This window comes from Myotis nattereri (genome assembly GCF_964212035.1).
Source record: "Myotis nattereri genome assembly, chromosome: 9".
NCBI lineage: Eukaryota > Metazoa > Chordata > Mammalia > Chiroptera > Vespertilionidae > Myotis > Myotis nattereri.
The window spans coordinates 17,291,143-17,316,482 of NC_138084.1; the positions used below are offsets into that span (position 1 = coordinate 17,291,143).

Here is a 25,340-nt window from a genome sequence, read left to right on the forward strand (position 1 = left end):
GAGGAATTTCTTGTTGTTCCACAGGCCCTTGCCAGCATGAGCCTCAACACCCAGCCAATCCTCAATCTGGAAAAATTCCATGAGGGCCAGGAGATCCCCCTGCTCTTTGGAAAGCCTACTAGTGACCTGCAGTCCACCCCTTCCACGGAATTCAACCCACTCATCTATGGCAATGATGTGGATTCTGTGGATGTCGCAACCAGGTACCAACCAAGCAGACTAGACAATCACGACTCCAAAACTGTTCTCTGCTTACACAGTGACCTTGGGGCAGGGTACTCCCCTCAACAAGAGTTTCTTTGTATATAAAACGTGTAATACTGGGTTATATTTGCCACCTTAGTAAAAGCAAAGAAAAGGAAGAGTTCATCCTTCTGTCAGGCATTTTAGGCCTTGAATGAAGAAGAGGATTGATGATTCTTTAAGATACTTACCCCCTTGATGTTGGAAGTCTGTTAACTGATGGCTTTGGGAGGTGATCTGAGACTTTGGATCATAGGAATCGTCACTCTGGAAGGTGTGGGACTCGGATATCTTGCCTCCTCTTTTCCCCCAGAGTGGCCATGGTCCGTTTCTTCAACTCCCCCAACGTGCTGCAGGGCTTTCAGATGCACACGCGTATCCTGCGTCTCTTCCCTCGGCCTGTGGTAGCTTTTCAAGTTGGCTCCTTCCTAGCCTCGCGTCCCCGGCAGACTCCTTTTGCTGAGAAATTGGCCAGGACTCAGGCTGTGGAGTACTTTGGGGAATGGATCCTTAACCCTACCAACTATGCCTTTCAGCGAATTCACAACAGTGAGTCCCCCTACCCTCTGCGCAGCCCCACCTTCAGCCTCTGTCCTTCTGATGGCTCTTCCCTTGGCGTTTTCCCTTTCTTGGGCCTGCTCCTTCCATTCCTGTTTTGCTGTAGACTTGCTCCTACCCTTCTTTTATGTTTTGCTAAGTCTATTCTTTTTCCTCTTCTGGTAGATATGTTTGATCCGGCCCTGATTGGTGATAAGCCAAAGTGGTACGCTCATCAGCTGCAACCCATCCACTATCGCGTCTATGATAGCAATTCCCAGCTGGCTGAAGCGCTGAGTGTGCCTCCAGAGCGTGACTCTGACTCTGATCCTACTGATGACAGGTGAGCAGTCCCTTATGGCAACAACACAGTGTGCAAGGTCAGGAGGCTCCCACTGGCCCTTACGTAGCACCATGGAAAAATCTCATACAAGTTAGCAGCATTTGAAGCCTTGGGTTATATTTTGGTTGATTGGTTATGTGTTTTTTAATAGGTTTTTATTGATTTTAGAGAGAGAGGAAGTGAGAGGGAGAGAGAGATAGAAACATCGATAAGAAACATCTACATGATTGGCTGCCTTCACACCCGTTGCTGGGGATTGCACCCAAAACCCAGGCATGTGCCCTGACCAGGCATCTAACCAGCAACCTCCTGATGCATGGGATGCTGTTCCACCGCTGAGCCACACCAGCCAGGCTTGATTGTTTTATGTTAGCGTCCTTATTTCATATTGTTCCCTGGCCTTGAGTTAAGGGTGCTCCTCTTTTTATTTCTCCCAGTGCTGACGGTTGATTCTTTTCTGTTTTGATTTTATTGTATGCTCTTCACTCTGCAGCGGCAGTGATAGTATGGACTATGGTGACTCAAGCTCTTCCTACTCCTCCCTCGGTGACTTTGTTAGTGAAATGATGAAGTGTGACATCAATGGCGATACGCCTAGTAAGTGTATCGGAGAACTTGGCCAGCTCTGGGCAGGGTTTGGTTTCTGGGGTGGTGTGGTCTGTACCTGCACCCTTGGGTTTTGGCAGATGTGGATCCTCTGACGCATGCAGCGCTGGGGGATGCCAGTGAGGTGGAGATTGACGAGCTGCCGAGCCAGAAGGAAGCCGGGGAGCCTGGCCCCCACAGAGAGAACGCTCAGGAACACCCCCCACCGCACTCCAGCTCCAGCACCACGGCCAGCAGTGGCCCCGGCACCGTCATCCACGGAGCCAGCGCTGTAAGTGAGGACTTGGGGTGGAAAAGTGAGGACTGCGGGGTGTGGGCCTCACCTCTCTTAGGAAAGCTGGAGTGAAGCTGTGGATTTAATTTGCTTCTTTCTTCACCATCTTCCTATCTTCCTGACCATAGGCCCTACAACTTAGAGCCTATAAGATATAGTTTTGATCCCAGAAGGAGATCACTGGGTTTTTGCTCAGGGATTAACTAAAATCCCTCTTGCATAGTTTGTGGGGACAGAGAACAGGGGTGTTACAGAGATCTTTCCTCACACATTTCTTAGGGTAGGAATCTGACAGGCCCTGCCAAACCGAGACTATGGGAAAGCGTCACCGGGCACCAGGTGACTACTTTTCATTTGATATGGACTGTAGGAACCTGCTGACTCAACAGAGATGGATGATAAGGCAGCAGCAGCCATCTCCAAGCCCCTCCCTCCCGTGCCTCCCAGCATCAGCAAATCGGTTGTGGACAGGCGCCAGACAGAAACTGGAGAGGGATCAGTGTGCCGGCGAACCTTTGACAACCCATACTTCGAGCCCCAGTATGGCCTTCCCCCTGAGGAAGACGATGATGACCAGGGGGAAAGTTACACTCCCCGATTCAGCCAACATGTCAGTGGCAATCGGTGAGAGCCCGGGGAGTCCTCCTGGATGGGTGACTGCAGGACCTCCCTGCAGTGGAGCTGGGCGAGGGTTGATGGGCCTGAGAGGTCTCAGTGCCCTCGTGGTCCTGCCGTGTCCAGAGGGTGTTGCTGCGACCTCAGCATTTAGGAATCATGGGAAGGGCATGGCGACTGCAGTGTAGCATCAGGCTCACACACCCAAGGTCATCTTGGGCTCATAGGTGCCACTGTGCATTCAAGGGCTCAAAAGCTGCTGCGGCCCAACAGCTTGAAACTGGCAAGCGACTCAGACGCAGAGTCAGACTCCCGAGCAAGCTCTCCCACCTCCACCATCTCCAACAACAGCACCGAGAGCTTTGGGGGCATCATGTCTTTTGCCAGTAAGTGCTTTCAGCTCTCTTCTGCCTCTGTCCCATTTTCTTCCCAGTAGGGCTTGGCTACGGCAGAGGCTGGGTTGCATTAGCAAGCCCCAATTCAGGTTGTTTGGTGATACTCAATAGGTATTTTCAGGGGAGGTCAATAAAGAACAGGGACAGGTTAATCATTGTCTTTCTGCCTGGAGGGTTCAGCCTATTTCAGGTAAGGTAGTGGGTCAACTGAAAAATAATCATTAGATTAAGAATTATACACTTGTACACATATTTTGTGGAAATAGTCTGGTCTAATATCTTCTCTGTCTGGTGAAGGGCTTTTTCATGAACATGTTTTGAAATCTATATGAGGTTGACTTTCCTGCATAGAGATTATTTCCAGCAATGAGGGGTGGTGTCAGAGAAGGCTTGAAGACAGCTTCGGGACCAGAGAAAGCCCACATAGGGGATCATTGTGATTGTGAGTTTTTTCAGAAGCCAGGAAGGGGCAGCACCAACTTCAGACGAGAAGCACATGAACTGCCGCTTTCGTGCCCAATTAGCAGCTGATAAGAGACTTGGATATTGTCAGGGGAGGTAGTCGGAGCGAGTTGTTACTGGGTTTTGAGCAGTCTTGGCAGTGGCCCCTTTGCTTGCCCTAAGTTAGCCTTGGCCCCTTCTAATATAGAGCAGAGTCACTGGGCTGTTGGGAAAGGAGGAAGGTAGAGATGATGAACTAGTCCTCAGAATATGAAGCTTTGATTCTTTATCCTCGTAACTCATTGCTCTCACTCTCCCCACACCTTGATAGGCAGCCTATATCGGAACCACAGTACAAGCTTCAGTCTTTCGAACCTCACACTGCCCACCAAAGGTGCCCGGGAGAAGACCACGCCCTTCCCCAGTCTGAAAGGTAACTGCAGCCCGCCTTTTGCCAAGCCAGGGTTCTCTGAGAACGAGTTCGGGCCCATGAGTGCTTGTCAGGCCCTGTGTGTGATGAGCCACTTGATCTGGTGGTTGCCCCTCATCTCGCTTCTCATGGCTTTCACTGCACATCGTGGCTCTTGCTGGTTTTCAGGTGGAAACTGACTTGGTAGCTAAAGAGAAGCCCTGTTATATCCTTTAGGATAATGGCAACTGTGGGATGGCTGCTGCTTCGGGGGAAACATTGTCAGAGGTCCATCATTAACATGGGGATCATCCAGGGCCACCACTTACCTGCCACGTTCCTGCTGTGTGAACTTGGGATGAACCCCATCCCAGAGCGATGGCCCAGCAGGGGGTTGTCGTGGAGAGCCTGGCACTGTGAAGTTATTTTATGTTTGGAGTTTGGCAGTGTTTATTGAGTGAAAAAGCCTCTTACTTTAGCTTCACGTCAACTTAGGGCCAGTTCATGGACCAGGTGGTATTGGCTGGCTTCCAGGGGCAGTTGAGACCTCACTTGGTTTTCATTAGTGATCTCCGCCAGGGTGAGGGCCCTTCGGAATTTACTCTGACTTTTGTTTGTTTCCTCTGGTTATTGTGCTGATCTTTAATCATAGTGGAAAGCACAGTGAGAAGCAGCTCCATGCATTTTTTTTTTTAACTGACCTCTCTTCCAAGTGATTAAAATTGTCAGAAATCTGAGGAGTGCTCTTTGGGCAAGGGATGGGAACATAGGATAGATGGGCAAAGGGACATCAGAGCTGGCGGTGTAGGGAACTCCTGAGTGGACTCAGCCATGCTCGGTAGGTGAGGGATGGAAAGGTGTTTCATTTGATGCAGTTGAAGAGAACAATGGAGATGCTTTCATTGCATGCGGTGCTTCACTTCATTTGCTGCACTTGTCACCCCCATCCTCACTCCTCCACCCCACTTCCCATGACAGCATCTGCAGGGGGGGTCCCTGCCCTCCATGGCCCGCAGGCCCTCTGGACCCTGTGCTAGATGTTTCATGACCGCCAGCATGTGCCTGTTTAGTACCCAAAGACTCCTGTGTCATTTACCCTGCCTCTGGCTTTGAGAGGCCATAGTCTTAGGGATGGTCTTTCCTAGAGCTTGGTTGTCTCCTGGTCACTTGGCTTCCAGCTCTGAGGTGCCTGAGAACCCAGGTTCTATGCACCAAGCTTTGGGAGAATGCTCAGTTTATCCGACTTACAGCTCCATTGAGGGTTAGGGGGTTGTGGTATTGTGGCGCACCTACTAATTGTGTATTTTGTGTCCCAGTATTTGGGCTAAATACTCTAATGGAGATTGTTACTGAAGCCGGCCCCGGGAGTGGTGAAGGTGGGTCTTGCCCGTGAGCTGTGCATGATCGTTTTTTTCCTAGCATCTCCTGTGCCTGCCTGAGGCCATCCTCCTCATGGAGCAAGCAGATCACACGCTGACCTGCCTGCCCTGTCCCCCGTGAGGCCCGTGCTTGCCCCTGGGCGTGCTGCTGGTGCATGCGGAGTGGCCCGAGTTTCCATCCCCACCTCCTCCACATTGCCATGGCTGGTTTCTGCCCCTGTGTGGCGCCCTGGTGCCATCCTCGCCCAGCCCGTCTGGGGAGTGGGTGTGGACCATGGCTACCAGGGCTGTGCCGACACTGGCTCCTGGACTACACTAGTGATGTCTCTCATTCCACCGCCCCGTTGCAGGAAACAGGAGGGCCTTGGTGGACCAGAAGTCATCTGTCATTAAACACAGCCCAACAGTGAAGCGAGAACCCCCGTCACCCCAGGGCCGGTCCAGCAATTCTAGGTACTAAATGGCAGAGCGGCTTTAAGATTCTTGGACAGAGGTAGCGATTCCTGTACCAAACTTTATGGATGCTCAAGAGTGGGAGAGAAACTTGCAGCTGGGTGGATGAAGTTATTGTCAGCACCTCCCATTCTGACTCACTCCCCATGCAGCAGTAATAGCTCAAGTGCTGAGAGAGTGAGGCAGCGGTGGTGGGTACTTGGGCAAAGCAGGCTGAATGGGGAGGTGGGGGATGCAGTGGACTGGGACATCTGGGCACTTGGCTGGTGGAAGGTGGGATGCTCTGCAAAGGAGCTGATGACCACAGAAGTGGTCTGTGGAACCCACAGCGAGAACCAGCAGTTCCTGAAGGAGGTGGTGCACAGCGTGCTGGATGGCCAGGGCGTCGGCTGGCTCAACATGAAGAAGGTGCGACGGCTGCTGGAGAGCGAGCAGCTGCGGGTCTTTGTCCTGAGCAAGCTGAACCGCACGGTGCAGTCTGAGGACGATGCCCGGCAAGATCTCATCCCCGACGTGGTCAGTGTTGGCTGGGAGCTGGAATCAACTGGGAAGAGGATGTGGACACCACAGGCAGTTTTGCCAACTCTAGCCCCTGGATTATTGTTGCAGGAGATCAGTCGAAAGGTGTACAAGGGAATGTTAGACCTGCTCAAGTGCACGGTGCTCAGCCTGGAGCAGTCCTATACCCATGCAGGTCTGGGCGGCATGGCCAGCATCTTTGGGCTTCTGGAGATCGCTCAGACCCACTACTACAGCAAAGGTAGGGGTTGTGCCAGCGGGGCAGCGTGCCATCCACAGCTCTCGCGCTTGTCTCCGAAGGAAAGAAAGTTGTTCCTTGACAAAATTCCCAGAGTCAAGCTGTTTCCCACCAGGCTCTGGGATTTCATTTTCCAGGGCATGTTTATGTGCAGTGGGCGTCTTCCTGTCATGAAAAATAAGATGTTGTTTTTCTTTCCTTGCACTTCCTCCATTCCACGTCCTCCTGTATTCCTGCTTCCCCCGGCACCTTCCCTGCCCTGATTGGCACCCACTTTCTCCTATGACCTCTTCCTATATTCGATCTTTTCCTCAGAACCAGACAAGCGTAAGAGAAGTCCAACAGAGAGCGTGCATACACCAGTTGGCAAGGATCCTGGCCTGGCTGGTCGGGGGGACCCAAAGGCTACGGCACAGCTGAGAGTTCCCCAGCTGGGGCCTCGGGCACCAAGTGCTACAGGAAAGGGTCCTAAGGAACTAGATACCAGGAGTTTAAAGGAAGAGAATTTTGTAGCATCTGTTGGTATGTATCGCTGTGTTTGGTGTATTGGAGGGGTTCTGGTGTCTTAGATATCCCTCCCTCCTCTGAATCCATCCAGAATCCTGCCTTTCTCTTTCCCATGCTTTGCTTTCTAGAGAGGGAGGTAGGCCTGTGTCCATTTCTAATGGTACTTCTTTACACTTCTCTATCCCTTATGCTTCATTTGCAGCCACCCCCACCCACATCTTCACATGGGAGATTTTCTTAGGGGGCCCAGGGAGGCCTCCTGCAGGGAGTCTGAGCTGTGCCCTGGTCCCTGTGTTTGTTTGCTTCTGGATTTCTTCACATGGTGGAGAGGCCACGTGAGCTCCTGGAAGCTGTACGGAAGTATATAGATGCATCTTGAGGCAATAGAATTATGATCATCTGAGTCTCTAAAGCCAGTTTCCCCCCCATCCAACCATTACACTGCCCTCACATTGGCTCCTCTGGGGTGTGTCCGGCAATCCCATTCTCACGGGTTCTGAACCTCAGGGTAGAGGTTTCTGAGTCAGCTTTTCTTTAAAACTTTCCTCACTGGAACTTGTTTACATTCCATGTTTCTCAGTTCCCACTAAGGCAGAGCCTAGGGAGCTCTCTGGGTGTCACCTCGGTTTGACTCAAGGTCACGTAGGTTCTAGGTTCTTTTTCCAGTTCTAGGTCCCCGGGCAGCGTGCTTCTAACTGAGGCCTCTTTGCCACAACCATTAGCAGTTGCCTTAGGCTTCCATAATGCTCATGAGGAACCAGTGTCCTTTTTAGGCTGTTACACTTCTCCAGCAGCAATCAGCCCTTTCTCCTGCCTGAAGTGATGTTTCAGGAAAAATAATGGCCTGCCCTCAACCAGGAATGTGACTTTGGGCAAATCACTCTCCCTCTTGGGGTCTCTGTCTCCTCATCTGGGAAACGAGGGGACTGGACCAAGTGGACTCTTAACGTTCTTCCAGGAAAACAGTCGCTCTGATCGCTGCTCTCTTCTTTACCCCTGCTAAGAGGCTATGCCTGACATTCAATAGTCTCTGTTACCGCTACTGGATTCCCAGGTATCTGGCTAAGAATGGGTCTCTTATCAGGACAGGCACTGATTCTGAGGGTGAGTTGGGTTTTTTGGTAGCAATAAGGAGGGATGCCCACTGCTTGCATGAGTGACCTCGGTTCAGTCCAGTGAATAAAACAGATCGGTGCTCGTGCTTCTGAAATCCCTTTGGCCGCTCGAGGTGGTCATCTGTCTCATCTGAAATCTTTAAAATGTGCCTTTGCCCAGCTCATTTGGCAGAGAGAGTGTGCTGTGGTGGAAGTTTAACCTCATCCTAAGTCACATGATCTCGAGGGACTGCTTGGCCTCTTTAGGGTCCGTTTCCTCTGGCCAAGACCAAGGAGCTCGGGAAAAGGCCCTCCAAGCTCTAAGGCTCTGCAGGCTCTTTACTGCCACGTTATGTTAGGGTTAGACATTTGGAGTCTTGATTCCATGAGTTTGATTTCCACAAATGAAGATCTCTTTTTATCTCTTGGTTTGTAATCTTATGCCTGAGACTGAACCAACTTGGGTGGGTGGGTTTCCATTTCGTCTGCCTGACCAGCCTCTGACTCTGTCTGTCTTTCTCTCCTGCTTACATTGCATCTGGGGTAGAATTGTGGAACAAGCACCAGGAAGTGAAAAAGCAAAAAGCTATGGAAAAACAGAGTAAGGAACAAACGCCCCCTTCCCGTTCCCAAGTCTCCCATACCTGCCAACTCCCCAGGCCCATTGGGGCAGGCTCCCTTTGTCAGCCCCACCCCAAATTTGCTCTAGGGGGGTATTTGGAGGGACAGCAGGCAGGTGGTATGTGACTCAGGTGTGTGGCTCGTAGGGTGCGTCCCCCGCCCCTCCCCGCAGCACTCAGACTGAAATTGAGGCGTCTACTGAGTAAAGCCCCTTAGAACGTGGTTCTCTATTGCTTCCGAGTCGTCGGTGGGGAGAACGCTTGCCTATTTCATGCCCCTCATTGGCTGATACCTCCCTCACCCATTAGAAGGCCTGTGGGCACAGTTGGCAGAGATGGTTGCTGTCCCTCCGTGTGAGTCTGTAGCTTCCCAGCTCTCTCTGGTGGCTTGCCGAGGCACGCTTTCTTGCTTTCTGTCATTCTGTCCTTCTGCCATATCATTGTGGGTGGGTGGGGAAAGGGGGCGGATTTTATCTAAAATGTGGGAGTTGTAGGGTGGGGGTGAGCAGTGTCCATGGAAGTAGCTGGGGTTTCTTGATCCCATTGGGCCCATCCTTTTCTCGCCCCTTTGGCCACGTTGGTTTGGGAAGCACGGAGTGACCTGGAGGCCCCGGTGGAGCTGCACCTGGGTGCAGGAGTGTGGTTTAGACGTACGTTTGTGGAGCTTTTCTGTTTTTGGGTGATGTACTCAGAATGGTCTCAGGTGGAGAAGGTGGCTGCAGAACCCCTTGAGACCAAGTCTTGTTTTTCCTACTTGGGTCCTAAGGCATCTGGAGACTATTCTGTCAGTGGGGCCCAAGGGGGCAGTCCCTGGAAAGGTGATGGGGTCCAGGCCGCGCTGCTGCCCCACTCCCTTCCCGGCCTGCCCCTAGCCTTTGTGTACTGAGTAACAGACGTCTTCCCCTACTCAGGGCCTGAAGTACTCAAACCTGCCTTTGACCTTGGCGAGACGGAAGAGAAAAAGTCCCAGATCAGCGCAGATAGTGGTGTGAGCCTAACATCTGGTTCCCAGGTGTGTGACCCTTGTTGATAATGATGTGCTATCTCAAAATACTTCTTTAAGTTAAAACAAAAACCAAAGACAAGAAACCTTGAAACAACATAAATAGTCAATAATAGGGGAATGATGACATAAGTATAATATATCCATGTAATATAATATTAGTATCCATTAAATATATTTTAATTCTCACCCAAGGATATGTTTATTGACTTTAGAGAGAGAGAGGAAGAGGGAGAGAGAGAGAGAGAGAGAGAGAGAGAGAGAGAGAGAGAGAGAGAGAAATATCGATGTGAGAGAGAAACATTGATCTGCTGCCTCCCATATGCACCCTGACCAGGAATCGAACCCACAACCCTTTGGTGCATGGGATGACACTCCAACCAACCGAACTACCCAGCCAGAGCTCTGTTAACTGTATTTTAAAAAATTTAGTGACATGGGAAAATGTTGACAAAGGTTTATACAGTATGATTCCCATTTTACTTTTACAATGTATATAGAAAAGACTAAAAGGAAGTAAACTAAAGACTTGACAGTGATTAATGTAAGGGGTCAGTTCTTGGCTTATTTTTGTTTCCTTATTCCTTCATGTATTTTCTGTAGTGAGCATGTACTACTTTAGTGTTTATTATTGTTCTTATTATGTAAGTCATATATATTTTATATTAAGAAAAAGGATAGTAGAAGGGTGGGGATGGGGAGAAGGAAGAAGATACAGTATTTCTTAGGGAAACTGGGAGTAGGTTGGACACCTCCCCTCGTGTGTCTGAGGCCCTGTGTCTTGTTTCAGAGGACAGACCCAGACTCTGTCATCGGTGTGAGCCCAGCTGTCCTGATCCGAAGCTCCAGTCAGGATTCTGAAGTTAGCACCGTGGTAGGGGAACACCACACTGGCATCTTGGTGGGTGGGGGTGGGCTCCGGTGGAGGCTGCGGTTAGTTTCAGGTCAGCTTGGTTCTCATGGTGGAGATGCCCACCTGTCATAGGTCTGTACACGGGATCAGGCCCGGAGGTTTCACCTAGGGCTTCTCCTCCTCGGGCCAAGAAGGTACTTGCAGAGGCGCTGGCTCACCTTTGAAAGGGGGTACTTCTTGATGGCAGCAGAGAGCTCTCAGTTTGGCATTTCTGGGACCCTCCCCTGGGGAATAGCCCTCACTACCTTGTTTCCTTTCCAGGTGAGTAATAGTTCTGGAGAGACCCTTGGAGCCGACAGTGACTTGAGCAGCAATGCAGGCGATGGACCAGGTGGCGAGGGAAGCACCCGCTTGACAAGCTCTCGGGGCACTTTGTCCGATAGTGAAATTGAGACCAACTCTGCCACCAGCGCCATCTTTGTAAGCTTTGTTTACTAACAAAAGGAGACTGTTTTTACATGGGGGGAGGGGAGTTGTAGAAAAGAATGAAAAGTTAGGAGGCAATCAGAAGTAAAAGAGGAAGTAAGGAATGGTTAGCCTCATCTATTTGACTTTAAAGAAAATGTCTCTTAAGGCTTTAACAGTCATTCGACTCCATGATCTGGGGCTTTTAGAACCCTCTCCTGCATCATTGATGAGTTAGATAAGGGCCTGGAGTCCTATCTAGCAATAAACCCTATGTTTAAAATAGCAAAGTGATACCTTTGTGGCAACGTCTGTTATAGCTCTTATCTAGTATCAGTCGGCTTATTTTATGGACTAGTCTAGTTTTATTCTGGTCACTGCTCTATTTACATAGAACCTTAAAATGGCATTTCTTTTAATATATTCCTAACAGTTACTTGAATTTTTTTCATTAATAACATCTATTAAGTGATTTACTCAATGCCAAATTCTGTACTGGAAAAAAAAAACCAGATAAATAAGGCATGATGTTCACTCTCAAGAAATTTGCAATTCAGTGTATTGCTGTGACTAATCTCTCTTGACAGGTAAGGGGCGGAAAGCCTTAGGGAAAGAAGAACTTGCCCTAATCACACAATAAGCCATGATCAGTTGGAATTAAATTATTTTAGTCCTTGTCTTTAGACACACTGCTTTTCTTTTTTAAAAATATGTTTTTATTGATTTGAGAGAGAGAGAGAGAGAGAGAGAGAGAGACATCGATGATCGATCGATCAGCTGCCTCCTGCCCACCCCCTGCTGGGGATTAAGCCCACAATCTGGGCATGTGCCCTGACCAGGAATCAAACCAGTGACCTCCTTGTGCATGGGTCGACACTCCACCACTGGGCCACACCGGCCAGGCTAGATACACTGCCTTTCAGTGTGTACTGCTACTTCGGGCAGCGGGTGTTAGGCACTCTGATCCACTCACCACTTTCTCTACAAGAGCTCAGAGGGCCTTGTCTTTGTCTGTGAGGAGAATGGAAATGATCGTTCCCACCCTCATGGCTCCGGCACAAGTGTTTCTAATAGAGCAAGTGACGTCCCGGAGTGCACATAAGGAATAGGACCTAGAGCAGGGGTGGGCAAACTTTTTGACTCGAGGGCCACAATGGGTTCTTAAACTGGACCGGAGGGCCGGAACAAAAGCATGGATGGAGTGTTTGTGTGAACTAATATAAATTCAAAGTAAACATCATTACATAAAAGGGTACGGTCTTTTTTTTTTTTTTAGTTTTATTCATTTCAAACGGGCCGGATCCGGCCCGCGGGCCGTAGTTTGCCCACGGCTGACCTAGAGTCAGCAGGGCCATTCAGGTTAGTGGACCTTAACTCTCCCTGAGTCTAAACAGACCATTTTAAGAAGAGCGTTTTAAATCTGTCTAATGCACCTCCATTCTGGAGGTTAAGCTGGGTGTTATGGAGGGCAGTCTTGCAAGAAGCCGTTCAGCTGTGTGCTATCTTTCCTGGCACCTTCCTGGGACAAATTCTTCTTGTTCTGTGCTGGTTGGCAAGGACTCTTCATACAGTTGAATACCTGAGAGCAGTTACCTAAATTTCTTGGCTCAAAAATGGCTGTCTTAGCAGGAAATAAATTAATAGTAAGTTGGTATGGTCCATTGAACAAGGAATTACGCTGTGAACCAGGAGGCTGGCATTTAGACACACTAATTAGATTTGCCTAATAACTGTGATCAGTTGCATCTCTGCTTATGCTGTTGTATGCTTTGTGAAATGGGCATGAAACCTACCTCTTACCCAGTTGAAAGTCTTTTTTGAATGAATATAAAGTCTAATATTTCAGAAGTGGCAGATAAAAGTTAGTGGTATATCTAAGGGGCAGATATTTCTGAGATGGTAGAAAAGAGAAAATTAACATTTATCGAATAGCAACCATTGCCAGGCACTGTTAATGTATTTTCTGATTTAATTCCTATAATAGTTCCATCAGGTAAGTATTATCACCTTCCTTTTTTCAGGTGGAAAATGAGACTCAGAGAAGCTAAATTTCATGCCTAAGGTCACACAGCCAGTAAGAGGCAGAGCTGTGAACCTTGCTCAGGCTGACTTCAAACCAAGTGTTCTTTCTACTGCATCATGCTGCTATAGGGATCTGCATGTTTTGTTTCTGTGTTTAGAGCAGAGTCTTATAGACTTAAGAGTAAAGATAAGTCAGAGTGAAAACTTGATTGCATGTTTAGGGGGCAGTAACAGAAAGCAGCATTATCAGATCAACTTCTGGTCCAATCCCCGGGTAGCAGAAGGAGGGCTCTGGGAGGATATGTTGTCGATGATGGTGATTGGTGGGTGAGTCTCTAAATGAGCTGCTTGGTTTACTTTGCCCCTGTTCATTGGTGCCTTCGGTGGCTGACCTGCTACCTCTTCTCTGCAGGGTAAAGCCCACAGCTTGAAGCCGAGCGTAAGGGAGAAGCTGGCGGGCAGCCCGGTTCGCTCTTACGAAGACGTAAGCCAGCGAGTCTATCTCTACGAGGGACTCATAGGTGAGAAACAGACCGGAAGGTCGCTGGCACTGGAAGGAAGCTGGACTCAGCCAGGGGGAGAGGGTGGCACTGGACAAGTAGCAGCTGCTCGGCTCTTTGCTGATCTCAATGCTAATGTTAGAGGCATTTTTACGTCTGAAGCAGGTGACTTACTGGGTCTGGAAGAAGCGGTGGGTGAAACTTTCTAGAAGAGACTGGATCTTGGTATTAATCAATAGCCTCTGTGTCTCTGTCTTCCTTTCTTTCCTTTCTTGCTACCATGGTCCTTCCTGCTTGCAAACTGGCAGGAAGGGACAAAGGATCGATGTGGGACCAGTTAGAGGATGCTGCTATGGAGACCTTTTCTATGAGTAACCACCTTTCTTTGTGTGCTGTGTTCACCCCTCCTGCTCGGGGGATTGGGCCTCACTCGGAGGCAGTGGGGCTCTAGATCTGGGGTGGAGAGGCTCAGGTTTCCTTTGCTTTGGAACTTGTAATGACTCCCGTTTACTGGAGTTTACTCTACTTTGGTTGCCAACTATATTCTTTAAATGTTGTATAAGCCCCTAAAGACCTCTATCCTACACAGGTAAAGAGCGTTCTACGTTATGGGACCAAATGCAGTTCTGGGAAGATGCATTCTTAGATGCTGTGATGTTGGAGAGAGAAGGGATGGGTATGGACCAGGGTCCCCAGGAGATGATAGACAGGTATGAGGCTTAGGAAATCCTTGGGAAAATTCAGCCTTTTCGTAGTTGGTTCTGTGGTCTCCCACCTGAGGGCTGACTTGTCCCTGGTCTCCTGCTTAGGTACCTGTCACTGGGAGAGCATGACCGGAAACGCCTTGAGGATGATGAAGATCGTTTGCTGGCCACGCTTTTGCACAACCTGATCTCCTATATGCTGCTGATGAAGGTAGCGTTGATTTTGCTTATGCCTGGCTGCTGCTGAAGGACAAGGCTCATGCCCATCATGAGAATTCTGGGGCAGCTGGGGAGCTGACAGAACGTCTCACCAGGGCTCTCTTTCTGATTGAAAGTCTCAGGCCTCTCTGTAGCTCACACAAGCTTCATTTATCTGAAGCTGGCAGGCTCTTGTCCTAAGAGAGATTGCAAAGGTGACTGATGATTCCAACCCATTTGTTTCCTTTGAATTTTAAATGGGGTTCCTTTGCTAAATAGTTTTAGGATTCCAGTAGAGCTTCCCACAGAATACAATGAATTAAAAAAAATTTTTAAGTAGTTGGTTCTAAAAAGTTTAAAAAGGATTCTCAGGATTCACTTTTTAGCACTAGCCCTTTATCATAGAATTTTCCATAGATATAAAAAGGGTTACTTATTTAAAAAGTAACGGTAGGTTCTAGTTTGACATGGTTGTACAGTGGGGTCTTGACTTACGAGTTTAATTCGTTCCGTGACGGAGCTCGTAACTCAAATTACTCGTATGTCAAATCTTAAAGTGAACGAGTGAGACACATGATACTGGGCTGATGTTGTGGCGTTCACTGTGACATTCGCTGTGCCAACTAGCGGCCGGGTATCTGAAGCTGGCTCGTAACCCGAATTTTAGCTCACAACTCAAAGTAAAAAATCGGCCGAGAGATGGCTCGTATCTTGAAAAACTCATTAGTCCGGACACTTATAAGTCAAGGCCCCACTGTACTTGGTGTTTATAGCTGTGGGGAAAGTATGTTACCAAATAGAAGAGTTAAGGGACTTAGTGAGTAGAAGAGAGTTGTTTTGACAATGAGCCCCTGGGTTTCTCCTCCCCCTGTCCTCCCAGCCTCTCTAAATGTGCAGGGATTGGTTGATCAAATATAGAGAATGCCTTCCAGGAAGGCCCTCTTAGTTTGTTTCTTTTTCTGTTGTAAGTCTCACTCTACTCTGCTGAACTGGAAGGGTTCCAGTTACCTCTGGTTGGGAAAGGGTGCTGACCCTAAGGCAGTGGTCGGCAATCCTCGGCTCGCAAGCCACATGCGGCTCCTTGGCCCCTTGAGTGTGGCTCTTCCACAAAATACCACGTGCGGGTGCGTGTACAGTGCGATTGAAACTTTGTGGCCCATGCGCAGAAGTCGGTTTTTGGCCTGGGTGAGTCTATTTTGAAGAAGTAAGTGGGGGGGTGTCGGTCGGTCAGGCGACGGGAGACGCAGTGCAGGCAGGCCATGGGATACGCAGCGCGTGGGAGGTACGTGCGATTCATGCATGAGTTGAGTGAGCCAGCCAGCCATCAGTCTCATTGTGCAGTGGTTAGTGCTAGTCGCATCCGCAAATCGCGCGTGGGTGACAAAAGTAAAGTTTATTAAGTTAATTTTAGGGAACGTTGTGGAGTGAAAGAAGATGTAGTTTCGAGGATTGAGAAAGGTATGTTGAAATGGTTTGGACATATAGAGAGGATGAACGAAAGGAGATAGACGAAACAAGTATACAAGATAAGTGTGGATGGGAGAGTTGGAAGGGGTCGACCTCAGCGAACATACCTCAATCAGATTGAGGACGTTTTTAGCAAAGGCCAGCTTAGGAGTACCCTAATTAAGTTAATAACAATGTACATACCTATATAGTTTAAGTTTAAAAAATTTGGCTCTCAAAAGAAATTTCAATCGTTGTACTCTTGATATTTGGCTCTGTTGACTAATGAGTTTGCTGACCACTGCACTAAGGTGTCTTGGCTATGAGTGAGTACACAGTGTTGCTACTCTAAGTCACGGTTTGTGAATTATACTCTAAGGAACCCCGGGGGGCTTTTAGAGCCCCATCAGGGATGGTACAGTATTGGTTGGGGAGAGGGAAGAAGTGTCTGCTTAAGCCCCAGTCACTTAAACCAGAACTGCTCTGAAAGCCACTTCTCTACCGAAGCCACCAAGAGACAGACCAGGGTTTTTCTGGCAGAACACACAGTGGAATGTTTTCTCTCCTATTCAGTGATACGGTCTGTTAGAGATACACTTCTCGCAGTCAACAGGAAACTTACCTGTGCATTCCCCCCACCTAAGCTGAGAGCAGAGCAGATCCCTTAGAAAGATCCTCTTTTGGCTTCCCAGGTACAGAAGAATGACATCCGGAAGAAGGTGAGGCGCCTGATGGGAAAGTCCCATATTGGGCTTGTGTACAGCCAGCAAATCAATGAAGTACTTGATCAGCTGGCCAACCTGGTAAGCATCTCGGGGCTGTTCCTTAGGCTTCCTTCCACGGCACTTGCCAGCCTCCCAGGCTTGGGCCTCGTGGCCTCATGCAGAGGCTTCCCACTGGCCATTTCTAGGCTTGCATATGTTCAAAGTCCCCAATTTTGAAAATAGAATTACTCTACGTGAAGCCTTAGCCTTTCTGTTCTATGATAGGATTCTCTGTACTAAATGGCTAGTGCAGCCATTTAACACGTGGTCCGTGGACCCCTGAGGGTCCACCAGGTGAAAACTATTTTCATAAGAATGCTAAAATGTTATTTGCCTTTTTTACTGGTTGGCATTTGCACTGATGGTGGGTAAAACCACTATGCCTTAACACAATGAAGGCAGTGGCACCAAACTATGCCAGTGGCCACTGTAGTCCTCACTTCCATGCATTGCGTTCTCAGTTAAAACAAAAGAATGTCCTTGATGAAAGCAGTTAAAATTAATTTTATGTATCTGATCCTTGATTATATGTCTTTGTAATATTCTGTGTGACAAAATGAGACATTTGCATAAAATAGTTCTACTGTAAGCCAAAATATGATCGTTTCAAGGAAAAGCAGTTGTGACCGTTTGAGTTGCAAGGTGAACTGGCAGCATTGTTTATGGGACATCATTTTACTCGGAAGAATGGCTAACAAACTATGGTTATTCAGTGTTGGGTCTGACACTTAAACGTGAAGCTTCCGGATATTTAAACACTTTTCAATTGTGATTGATGATGATGTTAATAAGTGTGGATATTTGATATTATGAAATATGTCAACATTCAGAAGAACTGCATAACTTGATGAACCAGTATTTTACAAATGACTAATGTGCGATGTTACAAACTCAAGTATAGGTAAAAGAGCAGAGCAGATCCCTTATTAAGATCCTCAAAATGTGAGGCAGAAAAATGGATTTTTAACAAAGTACAGACTGTTCACTGATGTGTTTTCAATTCCACATTGCAACCAAGTTTTTTAGAAATTGCTACTTCTCAAGTTTTGGTACAGTATCAAAGAAGGATGTGCATATTTATCTGGGAAGGCTATCAAAATACTCCTCCCCTTTCCAAATATATATCTGTGAGGCCAGGTTTTCTCTGTATGTCTTCACCTAAGCAATATATCACAACAGATTGAATGCAGAAGCAGATATGAGGATCCAGCTATTTTTTTATTAAACCAAACTTTAAAGAGATTTGCAAAAAATTAAAGCAGTGCCATCCTTCTAATTTTTGTTTTGGGAAATATAATTGTTTTGCCAAAAATATGTTATTTATATTACTATGCTTCAACTTATTATTCATAAGCTTTTGGGGGTTGTCAGTGATTTTTAAGGGGTATAGGAGTGCTGAGACCAAACAATTTGAGAACACTTCCCTGGTGGCCAATGGCCAGCAGATAGCACGCTGCTAAGAAAGCTGATATGGATTTAATTGCTGAATGGGGGATTCTTGGCACTCTGTGAGAGAGATGTATGTATGGACGTCCCTAAAAGATCTCTCTTTCCTCAGAATGGCCGTGATCTCTCTGTCCGGTCCAGTGGTAGCCGGCACATGAAGAAGCAGACTTTTGTGGTACATGCAGGGACAGACACAAATGGAGATATCTTTTTTATGGAGGTAGGTGCTGGCTCATGCTAGAGGCCCAAAGGAACATTTGAATGTCACAAGGAACTCCTACAACTGATGCCAGGATATTTTACCATTTATCTCATTCACCTTCATGATCCATTTAGCATTAAATTGTCAGGCTCTTATGCAAATAATATAATAGTTATTCCCCATCATTTCTTTCACATATTTATATTTATATTTATATTTATATAATAGATGATATAGTCACATTATCCATAAGTCAGAACAACATAAAATGATACATACATTGGGAAGCCTTGCTCTCATTCTTATCTATATCCACCTCCCCCTTGCTCTTATAAGTAAACACTTTTATTGGTTCCCTTTGTATCTTCCACTTTTTTTACACAAACACAATAAAATCTGAACATAAATTCTTATTTTTCTCCTTTCTTAGCACATTGTATCTATCCTTGATCTGTACCTTTTTTCATTAAACATATCCTGGAGACCTTCAACATCAGTTTTTTTGTGTGTTTTTTTTTTTAATTTTTTTTTTTAAATATATTTTATTGATTTTTTACAGAGAGGAAGAGAGAGAGATAGAGAGCTAGAAACATCGATGAGAGAGAAACATCGATCAGACGCCTCCTGCACATCTCCCACTGGGGATATGCCCGCAACCCAAGTACATGCCCTCGACCGGAATCGAACCTGGGACCTTTCAGTCCGCAGGCCGACGCTCTATCCACTGAGCCAAACCGGTTTTGGCAACATCAGTTTTTTAAAAAAAGAGCTTTTTCATTCTTTCCATAGCTGCATAGTATTTCACTGTGTGGCTGTACCATAGTTCATTTAACCAGTTGGTATATGTGTACCCTTGCTTTTCTTCCAGATTTTTGCTGTTGCTAATAACCTACTATGAATGATGCTGTGCCTGCTTCATTTCATACATGTGTAGGTTTATCTAAGAATTTCCAGAACCTTTTGATGTACTAGACAACGCTCCAACCAACAGAGCCACACCAGCCAGGCTCCACCTATTTTTTTTTAAACAATGCTTCATAGAATATCCTTGAATATGTATCTCTGCACACTCACATGACAATTTCTATAGGATAGCCCTGGCCGGTGGCTCAGTGGATTGGGCATCATCCCATGCACTGAAAGGTTGCTGGTTCAATTCCTGGTCAGGGCACATGCCTGGGTTGTGTGCTTGATCCCCGATAGGGGGCATATAGGAGGCAGCCAACCCATGTTATGCTCTCACATATATGTTTCTCTCTTCTTCCTTTCTCACTTAAAATCAAACTATTCTTTAAAAAAGTTTAAAAAAAGATAATTCCTATAAGATCGATTCTTAGTGTGAAATTTCTGAATCAAGGTTATATACATTTAAAATTTTGATAGATTCTGCCAAGTTGCCATTCCTAAAACTATGCCAGTTTGCACCTACACCAGCGGCATAGGCGAGTATCACATATTATTACCATCATCTCCCTAGGCTAGAAATTAGGTGTTCTCCTAAATACTTGCCCCTCTCCTTTACAAGATGTTCTTCAAGGATTATGGAGAATGGAACAGTATTGTCCATTTTCCACATGGAAAAAAACTGAGTTAGACTGGGGTAGAACCCAGGTTTCTGACTCTTACTCAGCTACTTTGGACCTTTTCTTCATAAGGCTTTTAGGAGCCCAGTAAACTCTTAGGTAATCAATTAAATCTGGTAGTCTTGTATGCTCCTTATTTACTCACCTCATGTTTATGGAGCACGCATTATATCGTAGGCACTCTGCTGGACTTGGGCTTTCAGCAGTGAATAAGGGAGACGTGGTTTCTGCTGCCCTTGCAGAGTTGACAAGCCCTTTCGGACGTCAGATAATGAAATAAGCTGTGTCATAAAGTGCGATGAGCATTGTGAGAGAAGATGTTCAAGGCAGGTGTTATGGGAATGCATAGCAGAGGGCCTAGGAGTCATGGAGGACCCCTCAGAAATGACCTTTGAGCTTAGATCTGAAGAGCAGGGGTTAATGGTTGGATTGGGGGAGTGTTCCAGGGACATTTGAGGTCGAATGGAACGGGACTCAGTGGTGTAGAGAGAGGGAAAGGAAGGAGCCTTGCATGACTCCTGCACATCTGGCGTGGGCACTTGGTGGATGGTGATGCCATTACTCATACAGGGGACTTAGAAGGAGGATCTGCCCAGGTGGAGATGTTGAGTGGAGATTGGAGATGAATTTGAGGTGCTCCCTGTGAGACATCCAGATAGAGGGAGGTCAGGAACTCAGGAAGATAGGTCTCATATGGAGAAAGATTTGAGAGCCATCCACATGATCATCATAATTATTATATTGCTTCTATCATAATTGTTGTTATAGCAGCTAACACTAGGGTACTTTCTATGTGACTGGCTTTGTTCTAAGCAGTTGATGCAAAGTTATTTAATCTTCACAATAACTCCATGAAGTTATTACTGTTACTCTCCTCGTCTCACATGAGAGGAAAAGTCGATGCAGGCTTATTTGCTGAAGGAGGCATAGCTGCAGAAGGGGACAGTGGAACCTCACCCAGCCAGTCTGCGCTTAGCTCTGCTCTTAGCCGCTGTGCTGTGCTGTCTCCCATAATACCTTTGCCCCATGGAGACTGTTGAGCAAGAAGAGGATGTGAAGAAAGACTTTGCTTTTTAATTTTTATCATCCTGTATGTATAATTTTTTTGCAATAAGTATTGTCCATGTGTCACTTGTGAGTTAATTTTTGTAAAGACTTATGCAGAGCCCTGGCCGGTGTGGCTCAGTTGGTTGAGTGTCGTCCCATGTACCGAAAGATTACAGGTCGGGGCACATGCCCAGGTTATGCGCTTGATCCCCGGTAGAGGGCATGCAGGAGGCAGCCAATGTTTCACTCTCACATCAGTGTTTCTCTCTTTCCCTCTTCCTTCCTCTGTCTCTCTAAAAAAAAAAAAATCAATAAAAAGTTTTGTGTTTTTTTAAGATTTATGCACAACTAGGGCCAAGCCAAGATTAGAAATGTGTTGATTCCATTTTTCTCCTTGATTAAGCCTGCCCTGATCCCCTGCCTTTGTGCTTATCAGCAGAGGCACTCCTCAGGTTATAAGGTGGAGGCATGAGCTGTCCGCTGAGTACTTTAAATCCAGAACATGTAAGAGGTAATGAACAGTGATGGGAGTGAAAAGTGAGCCTGGCTGGCATGGCTCAGTGGTTGAGTGTCGACCTATGAACCAGGAAGTCACGGTTCAATTCCTGGTCAGGGCACATGCCTGGGTTGCGGACTCGATCCCCAGTCGGGGGTGCAAGAGGCAGATGATCAGTGATTCTCTCATCATTGATGTTTCTATCTCTCTCTCCCTCTCCCTTCCTCTCTCAAATAAAAAAAAAATTACACATTTTTAAAAAGAAAAGTGCTTACAGATTCCTTTTCTTTCAATAAACTTTCCAACGTACAAAGTGTCCAGCAGTTCAGGGTTTGTGTCTCCATCTAAAGAAGACGATGAGCATAAGTCAGAGACCCTGACCCTGGGGAGGCCCCAGAACCAGTTGTCCCAACAGTGTCGTGTGGCCTGGGGTGCGCGGGCCCCGCCGGGCCAGGAGCGCCGACCCCGCTCTGGGCCCCTCCAGGTGTGTGATGACTGCGTGGTGCTGCGCAGCAACATCGGGACGGTGTACGAGCGCTGGTGGTACGAGAAGCTCATCAACATGACCTACTGCCCCAAGACCAAGGTGCTGTGCTTGTGGCGCAGAAACGGCTCGGAGACCCAGCTCAACAAGTTCTACACAAAGAAGGTGCCCGTGGGCTCTGTGGGTTGGGGGTGGGCGTTGAGGGCAAAGTGTTGAGTTTCTTGTCTGGGAGTTAAAATTCCAAACTCCACGGCTAGAGCCCCACTTTTGCCTCTGGCTGTTGTGTGGGATTTGTGAAGCTGTCCTGAGGTCCGGGCAGCGGCCCAGGCCCTCAGCAGCCCCTGCGGAGTCGAGGGCGGGAGCCCTGGAAGGCTTGAATGACACGGCTCTCTCCCGGTGCCGCAGTGTCGGGAGCTGTACTACTGCGTGAAGGACAGCATGGAGCGAGCCGCCGCCCGGCAGCAGAGCATCAAACCTGGTGAGGAGAGAGCTCCCCGAGCGCGTGCCCCGTGTATGTTCATCAGCCTTCGTTCGTGTCAGAGGCCTGGCAAGGAGGTCAGGCTATGGACTCCCTGTCCCCCAGCGGGCTGACCACCTGCTCCCTCACCGCAGGGCCTGAACTAGGTGGCGAGTTCCCCGTGCAGGACATGAAGACTGGTGAGGGTGGCTTGCTGCAGGTCACCCTAGAAGGGATCAATCTCAAGTTCATGCACAACCAGGTAGGTGCAGGTGGCAGCCCAAGGCTTCCTGTCCCTTGTTCCATCTGCATTAGGATCAGTGTCAGGGTCCCCAGGGCTTTCCCAGTGAGCGTGAGAGAGGGCCTCAGGGGCTAGTGGGAGAGCTGGAGCAGCTGGACCGGGGACAGATCAGAGAGGAGGGCATGAGACGCTGACAGCCCCTTGGAGGTGCAGCAGGGCGGTTCTGTGGGAGACCCGGGAAGAGAGGGCGCCTCGTCGTCAGACTCACGAGACAGCACAGTGTGAGTGGGAGCGTCTCACTTGGCCCTGCAGCGTCTGCCTTCCCTGTGCCCAGGGTACGCTTCTGCTCGGTGGTTTTGCTTTGAGAGTCTAGACCAGCTGATCTCGCTCATGTGTGTCTGGTGTGCGTAGTTTGTGTGTGAGTGTGAGTAGCTTGTCTCTATCCTACTGGCGTGTGTTTGCTTTTTCTCCTGCTGATTCTTCTTCCGACTCTTTTCTCCTCCCTCCAAGTGTCGGTTCTGCCCCTGCCTCCCAGGCCCACCCCCTTCTTTTGACTGGGACACCTCAGGATCCGTCTCTTCCTCACTGTGATTCCACAGTAGGAGCTGACTTGCTTCTTTCTCCTGGTCCTTAACACAATGTTACTTTTTTTCTCTGTGGACATCCCTTAAGCTAATTCCTTTCTGAGGCCAGCACATCATCCCAGGTCCGTTCCCAGTTCTGACTCTTCACCAAGTGCCTCCCCTCCCCCTTCCCTGCTCCTCTCCTGAGGCTCAGAGCCAGATCCGCATGTGGGAGCCACAGCCCTGGCCAGGCAGCAGATACCAGGAGGGGAACATCTAGAGCCCGTGCCTCCTCCCTCCGCTTGCCGCGCCAGTTCTCCTTCAGGAGTCTAGCTGGGCAGCTTTGGTGCGATGGCAGTGTTTTCCTTAGTATATTGATTAGTGGTAACAGTAATGTTGTCAGTGGTACCCAGGTACTTGTCTGGACCCTGAAGGTGCTGACACTTCTTGGGGAGCAGGCTTCTTAACCACATTTTAGTGCTGTGGCCTCCACCAATGCCTCACCTTCTGAAGACAGGATCTCAACACCCAGATGCCCTCACCGGGTCCCACCCTCGGTATATCGCCCCTTCGGACGGACCTAATGTCTAACTGTTACAAAGCACGTCTGAGCTGGTCTGGAGTTTAAGGCTTTGCCCCGAAGAGAGAGATCCTACAGGGAGGGGGGATCCGAGCCTGACTGACAGTGAGATAAGGGCCACAGCGCCGTCAGCTGGGGTTGAGGAGCCTGGGACCCTCCAGGGGAGTGACACAGTTGGGGCAAACAAATGGCAAAAGCATGGTCTTTGGAGTCAGGACTGACTTGGATTCGGAGCCCAACTTTGTTATTCACGGGCAAGTAAACCGTGTGACCCCCAGGTCCTCCTCTGTGGAGTGAGGGCGGACCTCTGTGCCGTGCCCCATAGATGGAAGGATTGCGAGTAGCATTGGCCGAGCTCCCAGTAGGTGCTCATGAGCGGTAGCTGTTGTTGTCATCACCTCGTGCTTCTTGGGAGAGCCTGGATCCTGTTCCAAGGAAGATAGCAGCGCCTCACCCCGAGGACAGTCTGAGGGGAGCTTTGCGCCCGTGCCAGCCCTCTGCGCCGGAGGAGGATGCATGGAAGGGTAGAGAGCTGATGGGCTAAGTGGGGGGACCCCTGGGGCACAGTGTCCCACAAATGCTGCCCTGGACACAGGGTCCGGGCGGGCAGCCCAAGCCATCAGAGGGGCCTTTGGGTGGGTTTGACCATTAAAACTAACGCCTTCATTTCTCTCCCATGCTTTCTCCTCCGGCCAGGAGCGGAAGGTACATGCCCTTTCTGCTATCTTCGCTTCTTAGCGCTTTTGAGTCGTGTGTGTATGTGTGTGTGCGTGTGCGTGTATGTGTGTGTGTGTGTGTTCTTCTGTCCTCCCTTGGGAACTAGGTTTTCTGTGTGGGGGAGGGGCTGTAGCGGTGAGAGGGGGCTTGTGGGCAGGGGAGCCTCTGGGCCTTACCCCCTCCTCCCTCTCTTTCAGGTTTTCATAGAGCTGAATCACATTAAAAAGTGCAATACAGTTCGAGGCGTCTTTGTCCTGGAGGAATTTGGTAATTACACTATTTTGCTCTTAGGTCTGGACTCACATGGCAGTAACTCAAACCTCGGAGCTCCAGCGGAGGCCTAGAGGCAGAGAACCTCTGCAGAGAGGCCTGGAGGGCAGGCGTGGCAGGGAAGAGAAGAGCCCCAGAGGACAGAGGGGAGGAGGAAAAGAGACAGTGGCGGCTAGGGAGTGGGTCCCAGAGAGCACGTGGCCTTAGCCGGGTTAGCGTTTGGAGGTGGCACTGCAGGGGCTCCGTGCACTGGCACCAGGTTCCCTCAGTTGGCCAGCCAGGGGTCAGAAAGTTCTGGGGCAGAGCAGTTAGGCCACCCCCACGCCTGCTAGGTCACACCACCTGCTGCGAGCCTCCTAGTAGCCCAGGGTGCCATCCACCCACCCAGTGCCTCTCCGGCGTCTGCCCAGCCCCTGTGCTGGAAGAGGGGCAAGTGGTGGCCCAGGCAGACTCACTCTAGAAGGCAGAGAAGCCTAGTGGACCCCAGAGGCAGACGGGGCAGCTGGAGCTGGAAGCCAGGAGCCAGCCTCCCCCAGGCCAAGCGGACCTGTAGTGCAGGGGTTCTCACCCTGGGGCTTTGAGTTCCTGCTGTGTTTGTGCTTCATTCTTTTGTGCCCCTCATCGCT

The 25,340-nt window shown here is 48.7% G+C and overlaps 1 protein-coding gene across 6 annotated transcripts in view; it reads left to right on the top strand.

The window, feature by feature from the left end:
* The window catches only part of MADD (MAP kinase activating death domain), a gene marked incomplete at its 5' end in the record, with an annotated part of 34,176 nt that overhangs the window by 6,266 nt on the left and 2,570 nt on the right, over positions 1–25,340 (top strand). Inside the window, 27 exons of one of the 6 annotated variants that reach the window (XM_081099695.1) lie at positions 25–203; positions 557–792; positions 967–1,123; positions 1,617–1,720; positions 1,810–2,000; positions 2,374–2,627; positions 2,865–3,004; positions 3,786–3,887; positions 5,180–5,239; positions 5,593–5,695; positions 6,025–6,211; positions 6,305–6,455; positions 6,768–6,974; positions 8,601–8,654; positions 9,585–9,685; positions 10,467–10,550; positions 10,851–11,009; positions 13,429–13,537; positions 13,825–13,887; positions 14,106–14,226; positions 14,326–14,431; positions 16,557–16,667; positions 18,187–18,294; positions 21,887–22,051; positions 22,292–22,364; positions 22,499–22,605; positions 24,642–24,711. In XM_081099695.1, coding sequence (XP_080955821.1) covers positions 25–203; positions 557–792; positions 967–1,123; positions 1,617–1,720; positions 1,810–2,000; positions 2,374–2,627; positions 2,865–3,004; positions 3,786–3,887; positions 5,180–5,239; positions 5,593–5,695; positions 6,025–6,211; positions 6,305–6,455; positions 6,768–6,974; positions 8,601–8,654; positions 9,585–9,685; positions 10,467–10,550; positions 10,851–11,009; positions 13,429–13,537; positions 13,825–13,887; positions 14,106–14,226; positions 14,326–14,431; positions 16,557–16,667; positions 18,187–18,294; positions 21,887–22,051; positions 22,292–22,364; positions 22,499–22,605; positions 24,642–24,711 — 3,502 coding nt within the window. The remainder of the gene's footprint in view (positions 1–24; positions 204–556; positions 793–966; positions 1,124–1,616; positions 1,721–1,809; positions 2,001–2,373; positions 2,628–2,864; positions 3,005–3,785; positions 3,888–5,179; positions 5,240–5,592; positions 5,696–6,024; positions 6,212–6,304; positions 6,456–6,767; positions 6,975–8,600; positions 8,655–9,584; positions 9,686–10,466; positions 10,551–10,850; positions 11,010–13,428; positions 13,538–13,824; positions 13,888–14,105; positions 14,227–14,325; positions 14,432–16,556; positions 16,668–18,186; positions 18,295–21,886; positions 22,052–22,291; positions 22,365–22,498; positions 22,606–24,641; positions 24,712–25,340) is intronic. The other 5 variants (XM_081099696.1, XM_081099697.1, XM_081099698.1 and 2 more) reach the window with 5 other exon arrangements.